Source organism: Paramormyrops kingsleyae, chromosome 23, assembly GCF_048594095.1.
Source record: "Paramormyrops kingsleyae isolate MSU_618 chromosome 23, PKINGS_0.4, whole genome shotgun sequence".
NCBI classification, from domain to species: Eukaryota; Metazoa; Chordata; class Actinopteri; order Osteoglossiformes; family Mormyridae; genus Paramormyrops; species Paramormyrops kingsleyae.
Window position 1 is genome coordinate 16,403,913 of NC_132819.1, and position 14,310 is coordinate 16,418,222.

The 14,310-nt window shown below is 45.5% G+C and overlaps 1 protein-coding gene and 1 long non-coding RNA gene across 2 annotated transcripts in view; both read left to right on the top strand.

The window, feature by feature from the left end:
• The window catches only part of ext1b (exostosin glycosyltransferase 1b), a 61,998-nt gene extending 52,443 nt beyond the window's left edge, over positions 1-9,555 (top strand). Inside the window, exons 6-11 of the mRNA XM_072705383.1 lie at positions 47-165; positions 1,579-1,674; positions 3,622-3,711; positions 5,666-5,826; positions 5,908-6,079; positions 6,728-9,555. Of these exons, the coding sequence (XP_072561484.1) occupies positions 47-165; positions 1,579-1,674; positions 3,622-3,711; positions 5,666-5,826; positions 5,908-6,079; positions 6,728-6,913 (824 nt within the window). The 3' untranslated portion in view covers positions 6,914-9,555. The remainder of the gene's footprint in view (positions 1-46; positions 166-1,578; positions 1,675-3,621; positions 3,712-5,665; positions 5,827-5,907; positions 6,080-6,727) is intronic.
• A 2,512-nt stretch (positions 9,556-12,067) lies between these two features.
• The window catches only part of LOC140581871 (uncharacterized), a 31,202-nt gene continuing 28,959 nt past the window's right edge, over positions 12,068-14,310 (top strand). Inside the window, exons 1-2 of the long non-coding RNA XR_011984918.1 lie at positions 12,068-12,447; positions 12,903-12,957. This is a non-coding gene — a long non-coding RNA (uncharacterized lncRNA). The remainder of the gene's footprint in view (positions 12,448-12,902; positions 12,958-14,310) is intronic.

Here is a 14,310-nt window from a genome sequence, read left to right on the forward strand (position 1 = left end):
CGATCTGTGACACTGAAGCTAATTGTCCTTCTGGCCCGTTTCACAGGTATCAAGCCTTACCCAAAGTTCACGGCAGTAATCCACGCCGTCACGCCTCTGGTGTCCCAGTCCCAGCCCATTCTCAAGCTCCTGGTGGCGGTGGCCAAGTCGCAGTACTGCGCCCAGGTAAGAGCGCCCCCTAGGGGAAGGAGGGGGGATTGCATGGACCCCACTCAGCCTCTGCACAGGTGCAAATCCGCTGAATAGGAAGGGGAAAATGGGACATGGGGGGAAAAAAAAAAAACAGGCGTAACACACACTATAAATAAAACCCAGCTGAAGCCTCGCTCTGTTTACAGTATTATGCAAATACGCATTTAGTGCACAGATAAATAGCTTTAAACTTAATTTAATTAGGGTGTTACAGAATACTGTATGTGTCATAAAATTTTATTAAACCCTATTGGAACCCCTCGTGTGTCGGTCCGCAGCAGCATCGAAATGTCGATGCCTAAAGATCAACAAAGGCTGTCTACGTTGCTGATTAAAGGCCATGGGGAGGAATCTCAGCCCTGTGTAACGGACAGCTCACAGACTGCCGTTTCTTCACACGAGAGAAGGGCAATGGGAAGAGTTCCCGTTGATTCTGGTTAATTTCTCCGCAGCCTGACTGGGAGAGGTGGTAATTAGCCCAGAAGCTGCTTTTCCGCTCTGTCGGATAGCGGCCGGGGGCCCTTTCCTGATGAGACCGGTAAACAGAGGCTCTACCAGCTTGGATCCTGCTCACTCTAAAGCGAGCTGCCCGGTATCCCATAAGCGCACATCTCTGTTTTTCCACGGAACAACGCCTTGCCATGTCCGGCGCCCCCCACTGCCGAGCGAGCGGCATTGACTGACACAGCGCCCCCCTTGTGTTTTTCGGTCCTCTTTATCAAAAAAGGAAACGCCGCGTGTAATCAGGAAGTTCTGAAATAGCATCCCTGGGGTCCCGAGGAACTGAAGTGGACGTATGAAGATGTAAACACAGAAGCGGGGCCTGGATTTTCCAGAAGTGATAATGACTATCAGGCTGCTTGGCGGGGGGGGGGGGGGGGTATACGAATACTCCTTCAGTACCCTCCTTCAAATAAAACGCTCAGCAGTTGACATAATGGCTTCTGCAGGGTTTGCCTAAACTGAGCCGCTGCTGTGGGGGGTGTCCACGGGTGTCCCAGACTCAATAATGTAGGTAGGACAGGCAGGTAAGATCTTCAGTTGGTCAGCATTTCTACCAAAGGGTGCGATCTCTCACCAAAAGACTCCCTGTAACACGTGCTGGAAAAAAATCCAACTTAAACAAGCAATTAACTGCTGTTGGTTTTGCTCTTGACTTCACAACCGACGGTGCATGTGTGATTTAATCATGTCCTTATTACCATAATGTTGTTTTCTAATGAATATATAAGTATTACAAAGAGGCCAGTTTGACGTGTCGTATAATGTTTGTGTTCAGCGCCATCAGTCCTGCACCTTGTGTTCGTGGGTGTTCTTCCCGCGAATCGCCGTTAACACGTTTGCCGTCGATCGTATTCCCTCCCTCCCCCACAAACCCCCTCTCAGATCATCGTCCTGTGGAACTGCGACAAGCCCCTCCCTGCCAAGCATCGCTGGCCTGCCACCTCTGTGCCTGTCATCGTCATCGAGGGGGACAGTAAGGTGGGTCCCTCTCTGCGCCGTACTGTCGATTTGGGAGTCTTGTGGTGTGAGCGCTGGTGTCATGGCGTCCCTTCTCCTCACTCCTACCTCCAGCCCGCGGTGGAGAGTGTTTATCCTGTGGAGGGAGAGCCTGTCTTTGGCTGTAGGCTGCTCAGCTTGCCGGCCAGCCCGCGGTTTCTCGATTATGACCTTGCTGGCCTGGCCGGGTCCTGGCTCTGCCGACCTCGTTCCTTCCGCACAGTGCCGTCCGCCAATCTGTCCCCCGCAGGGTTGTTCTCTTGGCCTCAGACCAGGCCTTTGTTTTAAGGGTGGAAACGAAACTCACGTCCCTCTGGAGAGCCTGAAGTCCCACAATGCACTTCTTCACTGTCGGCCATTGCTAACGCGGGTCTGTGATGTAGCGGGAGATGCGGGAAGGCAGGGTCACTGTGCGCCAGGTGTTTTATAGATTAAGAAGGATGAGGGCCAAAGCTGAATCTGCGAGCTGGGTCTCAGCCGGAGAGGGAGGGTTATGCTTCTAGCCCTTTCCCACATCTGCTCATGGGCCCTCCTGGGGGGGGGGTTGCGTGTTAGGGCTCGCATGGAGCATGCGTGGGCGGGAGCGTACGGGGGCTTGCGGTGACTCAGCGACTCTGAATTGGAAGGAGGTGGGGGGAGTGCTCTATGGCACGGGACATGGGAAAATTTCTGAGCACAAAAAGCACCATCTTTCAATTTTCCATGTTCCTCCTGTTCCCTGGGGAGTGGTGGGAGTGTCTCGTTCCGCCCCCCCCCCCCCACCCCGAACTGTCATGGGAAGTGTGTGTCAGGCCGCCTGCAGCGAGACTTTCTGCCCGCTGTCACAGGACTTGTGGGTAAGCGCTCCCTCATTCCTGAGCCGCTCCTAACCCTCCCTCCGTGTGCTGTTTACTGTCCATCCCTGGACAGGTTGGGGGGGGGGGGGGGTGATCTGTGAGTCTCCCATGGGGCTTTTTCCACCGTTGGCCTGCCTAACCCACCCCGCTTCGTGTACAGGCCCCATGTCTATGTGCAACTCTCCGTATCGATCTCCCCCCAGAAGGAACTCAGATAACGCAGGCAAACTCCGGCTACCCGAGTGCGTCCTGACATTTTACACGCCTCACGCTTTATGTAACGGGAAAAGTTTCAGGAGCGCAGAGGCACCGCGGGTTGACTGACCTTCACGACCGAGCCTGTCCCAGGAGGAAGCTGGCAGTGAGCGGGAATGTGGGGCCGCGTGTGGGTGGGTGGGTGGATGTAGCACACAGCTCATTGATATTCCCCTGCACGCTGCTCAGCCCTACCGCTTGGCCAGTGTGATTCAGCCCCTGTGACACTGACCTCCGTTAGAGAACCGCAGCGCAGGTATGGTGGCCATCATCCATCTGGTCATGTGACATTTGGCCATAGAATCGCATTCGGCTGTTTCCTTTCGCTTTAATGTCGGAAATGGATATTTGCTTAAACCCGTTGCCGGGGCCTCTGTGCGTGGGGCTTTGGGGGCTCCGTGTTTGCGTATGTGCCGTGTTTGGTCGCAGCTGCAGCACTGAAGCACAGAATCCTTCCAGAGTTATCGCTGCTATTAGAGGCTAAATGTTCTGTAGCAGTTTACATTTCATGAGATTTTAATAAAATGCAGCTGGGATGCTGTGTCTCCCCCCCCAAGCCAGAGGAATGACTGTCTAATCTCGTGTCCCACTGCAGTTTTATCTTTGCTGCGCAAACTGAGAAGCGTTGTGTACAGAGTGTGTGGCGGCTCTCGAGCATTACCTTAATGATGCGCTCTCACACACCCCCCCTCCCCCAGTCTGCCCGTCCAAAATGCCCCCATTAATTAACTGGAGTCCATGGGAAGTTCAGTCAAATCGCCAGTTCTACCGGGTGGGAGCATCTCTGAATATTGCAGATCATGTGACCCTCATGGTCCCTCCCTACCGCCCCCTACAGGTGATGAGCAGTCGCTTCCAGCCTTACGAGACGATTGTGACGGATGCTGTACTGAGTCTGGATGAAGACACGGTGCTGTCCACCACTGAGGTAACTGCCTGCCGTGACTCTGCAGCGCCCCTAGTGGGAGAATGTTCTGTGTCCGCCACAATGGCCATGGGCTCTCGCACCCAGAGCCGGCCACGTTGAGCTGCTTTGCTAGTGCTGGGATGATGACATATTGATTCCTTATTTCATACCCTTTTGTTTTTCATTCGCATCTGTTACAATGAGTTAACTGGTCGTTAATTATAGGATGGGGTGTGGGCCGGGGGGGTGGGTTGAGGCTGGTGTGAGGATAAGCTGTCAGGACAGACGGGGGTGCACTTTTTCACAAACCCCCTCAGGGTGTTAAATTCCGATCTGCATTCATTTGTGTGAAAATCATGTCCAGCACCAGTTAGTCATCGGTTCTGATCCCGCCCGATCTTAATGTTCACCAGAGTGCCTCCCATGGACCCACACTGACATGAGTGGGTAGGTTGCAAATGGCCATGCATTCTCTGACTGGAAATGATGAAATGGGGTGTAACGTAACAAAGTTTTTTAAAAGAAAGCAAAGCTTTCTTTTTTTAATTAAGCTTGATTACATTTTTTGGAAACTTCTGAAGAGTCTCAGTCCTCTGTTATGGCTGGCATGGTTTCCGGTGCCAGGTCCACTTGTGTGCCAGCTCCGTGCTCTCCGGTGTGGCCTGTGGGGCCTCCTGACCACCCACCTCCCTTCAAAGACACACTGCTGCTGCTTTGTTGTTGGCCTTGTTTCCGGCTAGGGAAATGCTGTCCTTAGAGAGTGCATTTTGATTTTCACTTCTCCAAATTAATAACACGGGCAGGGGGGGGGGGATCGGTTTATTGCTGGAGAAATCGTCTGTTTTCCCTTTACAAAAAAGTATATGAAAGCCCCACCCCCCCTTTGGATCCTGCTGTTATTTATTCCTTTTGAGATACCTAACAATCGCTTGTTGTTCTGTCAACGGCCTAATAGTTATAAATTCCAAATCTTTGACGATTAACTGGTTTCCTGAAAGAGCGATAATTAGCACATTTCATAAAGAGCTCGTTTTGTGTCTTCTGTTCAAGTAGCACTGATAACTCTTGGAAATATCTGAAAGATTTTTATTCCAAAGACCATGGAGTGTTATGCAGTATTGCCCTGTGGCTGTTGAGAACCTGCTGAGTCAGCTTAGGTGGAAAGGTCACGTCCATCCTTGGATGTCTCTCTCCATCTGTTTTTCCTCCTGGCATGAAGGTAGGTCAGTCTTACCTTCGTAGGAAAAGGCTCCTGCTGAGATTAATGGAGGGGTGAGAGGTCTGTGGAGGCAGGTGTGGGCAAGAACATGAATCATAACCGGAAGGCTGAGTGTTCGAATCCCAGGAGCTCTCTGGTTTGGTATTTATAAGAAGGTAAAATGTGACTGAATGGGTAACAATTGTGAATGCTTTTGGATAAATGTTTTCTGATATGGAGGCCAAGGTGTTGTGTGCCTGCAGTTTGCTGGTGCTTCTGCGCAGTTCAGCAGTCGGTGTGGCGCGGTGATGTCAGCACTGGCGCAGTGGCGGGCAGGAGGGCGGGCCGGGCGCGGTTTCCGTTACTGTCGCCGGCACAGCTGGCACGGCGTGCGCCTCGTCCGAGCAGAGGGCTGCCCAGGGTGGTGCCCTCCTAGCTCTGCCTCCTGACGTGTCGCCCCGGCGCCCCCTTGTGGCCACTGCCCCCCACCGTAGAGCGCTGGTGGAGCTCCTGCCAATGGTGTTGCCACACCTTCGGGCCCTGTGGTTTGGGAAGCTGAGCTCCGAGCTGCCTGCTGTACATGTGCCCCCATAAAGGGACTTCGGGGGTGGGGGGGGGGGCAATATGGCTGTCGTGTATGTAGCAACAACAGGTATTTTACCTTTTTATCACCGTCTTTAAAAACCGCTCAGCTGGATTGTACCATATGGACAGGAGGGTTTGTGTGCACTGACTGCGTGTTTGACAGCTACTGTTCACCCTGCTCATTCCCCATAGGTGGATTTTGCCTTCACCGTTTGGCAGAGCTTCCCGGAGAGGATTGTGGGATACCCCGCACGGAGCCACTTTTGGGACAGCAACAAAGAACGCTGGGGCTACACCTCCAAGTGGACCAACGACTACTCCATGGTGCTAACTGGAGCTGCTATCTACCACAGGTGAGGGGCCGCCGTCGACGCGCCGGGACCTCAACCTGCCTGCAAGCCGTCAAGCTTAACCAGAACTTCCTCTTCCGACAGATATTACCACTACCTGTACACTAACTTCCTGCCAGCTAGCCTGAAGAACATGGTGGACCAGCTGGCCAACTGTGAGGACATCCTCATGAACTTCCTGGTGTCTGCAGTCACCAAACTCCCCCCCATTAAGGTCACACAGAAGAAACAGTATAAAGAGACCATGATGGGACAGGTACACAAAATAATATTATTATTATGCAGAGTAATACAACAATGTTCATATTGCTTGATTAGAGAGAGTTAAGACCTAGCGCTACAGTGCTGCTTAGCTACAGTGCTGCTTAGCTACAGTGCTGCTTAGCTACAGTGCTGCTTACATGGTTGCCAACTTTGACCAGCTGGCTGGAGTGAGATTTTCAATTTGAGACGAGTCTCAAATGCGTGCGTGCGCTTATACACACACACGCACGTGCATGTATGTAACCGTTTTCTTACCTTGTAAATAGCCTGTAGGGTTTGCAGACTACCCCAACACTTTTGACGTAGCTAATTTTAGGTTTATAATGGAATAATATATATTTGCCGTGACATTTCTTGCGTGAGCATGAGATTAAGGCTGAAAGCGTGAGTGCATGCATGAGAGTTGGCGACACTGTGGTTAGCTACAATGCTGCTTATGAACAGTGCTGCTTAGCTACAGTGCTGCTTAGCTACAATGCAACTCGGCTACAGTGCTGCTTAGCTACAATGCAACTCAGCTACAGTGCTGCTTAGCTACAATGCAACTCAGCTACAGTGCTGCTTAGCTACAATGCAGCAGTGAAAACAGTGAAGTGTACGTGAGCCATTGTGTGTTCCTCTTTCCCCTCCTTGCTTTCAGTCATCCCGAGCCTCACGTTGGGCCGACCCAGACCACTTTGCCCAGCGCCAGACCTGCATGAACAAATTCGCCAGCTGGTTTGGCACCATGCCCTTGGTCCACTCCCAGATGAGGTTGGACCCAGTTCTCTTTAAGGACCAGGTCTCCATCTTGCGCAAGAAATACAGGGACATCGAGAGACTCTGACGAGCCCTGGCGTCCCTGCCCCATGGCTGCCCACCCCTCTGCCCAAAGCGCAGGGGAGGATGGGCACGTAGAGACAAGGAAGGACAGGACATGCTGCATGTGCACCAGGGGGTGCTACAGCTCGGTCTTCCAATCAGTGCGCGTTGCCACGACGACGGCCGCAGGACCCGGGACACGTCAGGGGAAGCACATACACGCACACACACGGGCGTGCGCACATGCACACACACGACACAAGCACGCACTACTGATGACAAGACTGTGGGAGAGCATATTTTTTTAACGAATGCCGCAAGTGGACTGACCCCTATTCTCTGATTGCCCCCTTTATCGCAACCAAGCAGGTTTTATTTGAAATCTGTTACCTGGGAGAGAGAGGAAAAAAAACACTTTTTTTACTCCTTTTTTTCAGCCTTTTTTATTTGCCTGGTTTTGTTTGTATTCCCCCATCGCAGTTCCTGTTGAAAGCCCTCGATCTTTCCTTTCAGGGAGGTGAACACCCAATCGAATTGTCAAAACCACAACTTCACGGTGCCTAACACTACAAAGTACAGCTGTCCTTGTCCGTTTTATAAAGTTTTTTTTTTTTTTTATTTGTGCAGGTTTTCTCTGTTTTTATTTTGATAATGTTTGATGTCTATGGTGATCGGTTTAAACACAAGGTCACAGAATTCTCATGTTCTCCGTTCAAACCCACCAAGATTTAGTGTCGTCGAGGATTCTCTTCAGTGTTGCACTGCCCATAAATGTTGTAACATAAAAATGTGACAGACAAATTTTTCAAGCTACATTCGCCTGAACAGCTTTTTGTTGGCATTCAGTCAACAAAACAATTTTATCGTCGCCAAAACATGATCATCACCTGATTGTAACATCCTGTCGGAGGTGTACGGTAGCCATTTTCCCAAATCCTTAATGTTTTTCTATATCGTCAACATCTTCAGACCTCTTTATACACCACCCCGCATTGTTTTGTTGCCATTGTGTTCTCCTGTACAAATACAACTCGAAGGAAGGGGTGCGCCTGTGAATTACAAAGAGGGGCAGCCTCACTGCAGCAAGCCATTGTGCTGGGTTAAAAGGCCTGGGAATATCCCTAAGAGTAGAGAAGGCGACCTACCCCACCCGACACCCCAGTACTCCAGTCATTTTCAGCCTGAAGCCCCTCCCACGTGGGAGGTCTCTCAGCCCATCCGTCTCCAGCGTTGTGTGCTGTCTGTGTAGCTACTTCATTGCTCATCACTATAGTCTTGCATTCACATGTTTTTATTGATTACATTTCAAGGGAATGGTGCTGAGAACAGGGAACGGTACTTTACCATCCATGCTGAATAAATGCTTTTTTATGATTATTTTTTTATGTTTTTAGAGCAAGGGCTATGTTAGTCTTAGCTCGGACAGGTACTTGAATGTCTGAGGACTTGAAGGAGCACTCTGCAAGTGGCCTTTTAATGAAGGGGACTGGATTTCAGTGTCAACCAGCTCTGAACCAAAGTCAGATTACACAGCATCGTTGTGACTTTAATCCCCATCACGATTCCTTCTAAAAAAAAAAAAACTTTCCTATTTAGCCGCGAAAGTCTGTTTCAGATGTGTACCGTAACAGACGCCAGCTTTCCTGGATCTGTGCTCGAGCTCTCAGTGACGGGTGGTGACCTAATTCTCCAGCTTATGTCATTATTATATAACCAAACTATTTAAGAGCACAGCTAGCCTGTCACCTTAAGAAAGTGGAATTAGTTCCTATTTTTTTATCAGAATATACTAAACTGCCAGAAGTGTTAGAGACTATGGTGCATTGCAAGGATTTGACAAATATATAACAATATAGGAAACGAATGGTATAATCCTTGATTTTTATGCCACTACAGATACATTTCCCAAACTTTTGTGAAAGAATTCAAACATTTCAACTCTGCGACATTAGAAACTGCTCTTTGTTAAGACGGCAATCATATTTAAACACTACAGCAAAAGGTGTCACGGGATATCGGGAGTTCAAACTACCTCGACTGGGAAACATTGCCCAAAATTGCACCCCAATCTGACCCTGGAGATTCAAAGTAAATTTATATATAATCGCTTTCATGAGGATTTCGAAAGCTTAGGTTTACTTATTGCCTCACTATTTAAAAATGAATGATGTACTCTCAGCAAATACACAGACGAAACGATCTGTGGGAACGGATTAAGCCACGGCAACCCAAAAACTCATGACCCTCAGCTGGTTAACACTGGAGTACAGCTCTCCTTTAAATCGCATTTTAAATTGAAATCCAGTCTTTATGTCTGTCATTTTAATTTAAACATTTGAGACATCTCACATGGAAACTCCCAGTTCTGTGCGTGATTCATTTCTTAGCCAACAGACATTTCACAAAGCCTAGTTACAGTATATAGACTTGTATATTTATTTTCACAAGGAATGGAGGCTAACAGATGTATTCTATGTGATTACTGACAGCAATCCGGGGGCTACTTAGCTGGGGTAAATCTGTAAAGCATAAAAAGAACGTATCTTATTTTGTAAACGATGTACATTTGTAATGTCACCCCTTCCCCCCCCCCCCCATGCTGACAGTTTTGTTCTTATTTTCCACTATGCTGTCACGTCATTCAGAGAATAAAGACTATCCTCATGACCCAAGCATAATCATCTCTCAGCTCCACCATGGCAGGATGGAAATGATTCTGTGACCTGTGCAATTAAAGCCGGGGAACGAGGGAGATATGTCACAAAGCCATACAGATAGCTTTCAACGTAATCCGCAGTTTGACCGCTTCTTTTCCTTTGTAGATTACATTTGACATAGTTCCACCAAAGACTTCTGTCCTGTAAACATAGCTCTGTACCTCTTTTTTTTATCGGTCGGTTTTTGTTCATTATGAGATTTGTGTCACATGATGTCTCAATTAACCAATTAGCGGTCTGGGCGTCTTCGCCTCTTCTAAAAGGCACCTAAAGTACCGTTTTGTAGAACCTCCTAATGAATGAGAACGGCGTTGTACATTCGTAAGAGCCTGCAGAGATTCGAGAGATCACTGTGTACATCGGCATTTCATCTGCTCTGGAGTTCTAATGTTCCTGATCAGTGAAAAGGGTTTTTAAGTGTAAAATGTAATTAAATAGCAGTATTATTGGATGCATCCTATAGTTAACACCGTTGGCTGAAGAAAATTGTAAATATGGAACAAGAACACTACCCTCCTGTAAAATAACTAATACTCGATGTGTGTTGCGTGCCAGTCCAGAGTTTTATCGCTTCCTTCCGATATATCATGAAGGAGAATCCCCTCTCATGCTCAGTGTGTTATGCATGAAATTCCTTACTGTCAAGTCTGGGTTTTTTTTTTTTTTTAGGGAGGACGGGGCATGTCAGGATGTCCGTTTCTGGACAGTGTGAATGTGCCTTTGACTAAATTCACTTCCTATTTTGGTTTCTAAACTGGCCCCCAAATTGCACAGCCCACCCCTCTGGCGTTTCAGCAAACGGACCCGCGAGCACGCGATGCTGCCTTGATGACGTACACTGTCTAACACTGGAGTTCTCTGCTTTGATTGGTGGAAGTACCGCCCCCTTCGTTAGATCGTCATGCGGCGGCTCTCCGTGGAACAGACGTTCAGACCCGCATGAGGTTATTGTCCCCCTCCTATGTTTTGTTTCCTGGGTGGAGGGGGCCGCTAATCACACTTACGCATATTTTTTTTTGTTTGTTTTGGGTTTTAATTTTCTTCTCCTCCCTGTCCTTCCCCGTGTTTCTCATTATCAGTTGTAATTAATAAATTACTTTTATAGCGGTAATAAAGAAAAATAGAATTACAATTTTGTAAGAATGATTTTATAAAAAAAATTAATAAATCATATTTGATAATAAACCTGTGCTGTTTTCTGAGTGTTCAAGGATGCTGCTTTCAATGTGAATAACAAAAACACCTAAATATTGAAATGGATTGGATGTGACTGATTATGTGATTATTACGTCTCCCCTGGAACGATTCCACCTCTACCATTACTAGGTTAACTAGATTAGCATGCCTACTTATATAAAACAGACATTATTCCCCCCTCCTTAAAAACATGAAACATTTGGTTGTAATGTGTGATGACACTTTTCTGATTGCAGAAGTAGGCGGATCAGTTTTGATTCTACCGTTGAAGGAATATAGTTTAATTTTTAATGCATCACACACAAAGTGGGGAGATATAAAGAATGCAAAGGTTTTTAAAATAGAGCTTGGAAACATACAACCTTATCACTTTTGTGTGATCTTTTTTTGGAATTCTGTCATTTTATCTGGTGAAATATAACAATACACAAACATTGAACAGTGAATATGTACGTTATTATAGCTTAGTTTAAAAGTACTCTAGAAGATAAACACCCATTCAGCTATCCTTCCATTTTCTAAATGTGTATTCAGTCCAGGGTCACTGGGGGGGCTGAAGCCTATCAGACAGCACTGGGGACAATTAAGGCAGAGGAACACCCTAGATGGGGTGACATTATTAACCTCTAGTAGAATTTGAACACGTGGTTATTACATAAAACAAGATATTTCAGATTTTATCTAGGTATCTTACAAAAACTCACCACAGCAATAACTAATCTCCAGAAATTATAGGTAAAACATATCACATCCATGTACTCAAAGATTCAGACGGAAGCTGAATCCCTACTCACTGTATCTTAACCGATAATTTAAAAAATCGATCATAGGAAATTTTCAACAACAGAATTAATACAGTTACCTTTAACTTCTTGGAGAGACTGTTACAAATTTTCCGTTTATAGTTCTATAATACAACTCGCAGCCTATATGAATGTGTGTGTGTGTGTGTGTGTGTCTTTAAGAGAAGAGACCGTACCGAGCATAGCAGTTGATGACGTCAAATATATTACGAATTAGGCCCAATCACATGCTACCAAATTCACCTTGCATTCTGGGTAATATTCCGATTGCTTCTATATCGCAAAATTGTTGAAATTTAGTTTTTAATATATAGATATTAAGAATAGTTATATATATTAAGTATGTGATGAGGGAATATGTGTCACATTTATAACAAATACTAATAACAAATAACCATATACCAAACAGTGATTGGGAGCTCATTGTATAAATAGACTTTTAAGCTATGTTACTTTCGGATGTGAGGGCGAACTGGCTGCGACATCTGTAACTCCCCATTGATCGCTAAGGGTTATTCGGCTGATCTGGTATAGGCGGGTGTCCCCTTCCTCCCTCGACAATCCACCAGCGTTCCTCCCGAAGCTCTGCGCTCGGTCGAAGAGGACGGTCTGCGCGTATCCGCTCCCCTGCTAGAACCTCCAAACGAGCCCCCTTGTAGGAGAGCCGAGCATCGAGAGTGCTCACACACATCTAAGTGCGGCACTGCACGGGGCAGTTTGCCTTCCTTTTTCTCTCTATTGTGTCATATGATCATCGACTGCACTCACACACACAGACACACATAGTTTCCCTTCTTACAGATAATGTATGAGGTTTAATGACGTCCAAACTACAATGCAGGGTAAGTTATTAAAATATTATCAACGCCATTCCTAAAACTTCAAATACTTTTGGGTTCCATGTATCAAACCAGAAAGTTAAATGGCGAACCAGGTTAGCTATGCACGTTCACAGTCACCTGTTACAAAAGAAAAAAGTCGATGTTAAATTTGTCTGCGTTAACCTGCTTATTGTAACTGCTTGTTTTATGGAAAAAGGTCCACATTTGAAAGCTTTGTGAGGTATCCAGGGGTGAATGGCATCAGAAATTTAGTTCGTTTGTTAGAATACGTAAAAACACCATATTCATGGCTAACTTTTGCTTTTGTTTATCCTTGTTTAGTGTTCTTTAGTCCATTTTCGGTGTAAACCAATTAACTAATTTACAACCAGAAAAATTAACTTTTTTGCATTTTTGTTAATGATCTGTGGAAGATATAAAGCTAATTAATTTATTGTTTTGTTTGTTTTACTAAGGAACGGGAAAGCGGCAAACATGAAGTTAACCAGAAAAGCAGATCTTCACGTTAGAGTAAGTTTAAACTTTGACACATATTGACAGATTAAATGCATTTAGGCTGGACAGTGTAATTCGAATGGTAATCCGCAGTCTTTTTAGATTCCTTGTAATACTTCGTTATTAATTTTCTGAACATTTTAAACGCAAAGATTTTGTATGTAATAAATCAGTTGCACGGGTAGCTTACTTTTTAAACGAGGATTTTTTTAAATGTATTTTTAATTCCACCTTTTCAGCATCCTATAGATAGAGATTTAAAAAAATTTCAGTTTAATTTTTTTTTAAAGGTTATTGTTCACTTTTTAACCACGTTTAGTAATTCCAAACCAAAACCAAAGAATATTTTCCATATAGAATATTCTTAGGTTTTATCTCCCATTGCTTTTATTTTTTAATATCGTGGTTTTCCAAATACTGAAAACATTCTCCTGACATATTGCAAGGCTCTTTTGGGTCCATGATTTCTCTGCTAAGTTTTGGTTCTTTGAACTGGTGCTTGTTCTTGGTATTGCACAATGTTTTACACTGCAGAATGGTTTCAATATCCGATGTATGTTTTATTTGAAAACAGATATAGTACATATTCTTTGTTTTTAATCTAGTATTGCAAATTGTAGGAGTTTATAAATATGCATTCCTTTATGCATATTTTAGTCAAAAGTACAGGTCGTTACCAGAGAATTACAGACATACACAAGAATTTCATAACCAAAAAGTATTAAAGGTTTAAAGTATTAAAATTATTAAAAGTATTTTATTATAAAGAATGTATTTCATAAGGCTCCATATTTGTTGCCAGATTTATATTGCATTTAAGGAACATCAGTAATTAACAAGCACACACACGCATATCCATAATGATCAGATTTCAGTTATACCTCTACAAAATTTCCCAAAAAATGGCCAGCGAGTTCAGCCTTTCCCCCTTTGCCAGTCATGAATGTTGTCACATACTTACCTGAGCCGGCTGTCTGGGTTACATTCAGACCGTCTCCTCAGGTAACAATCATCTTTGTTGATGTTCCAGACATGCCTCGAACTGCTCCATCAAATCACACTGGTAACCTTTCCCCAAGGCCGTTTTGTGGGATATACCATTACTAACACTTTATCTCTGATTTCAGATGCTCATGTCTTCCCCCAGACACACAGACACTTTCCAGCATAATGCTATTTGCTCTTTGGTTTCTGCCTCTTTCTGTCCTACTCATGGGATTTAGAGGCTGATTCTAGATTTCAGGTGTTTTTCAGCACGGTCACCGTTTCTGCTGATTTTTCAGAAATATGGTAATCTTCATAATTTGGCAAAGCATCAGCAATATAATTAGTGACTAAATGTATGCTCATGGTGCGAAACACGAGTAA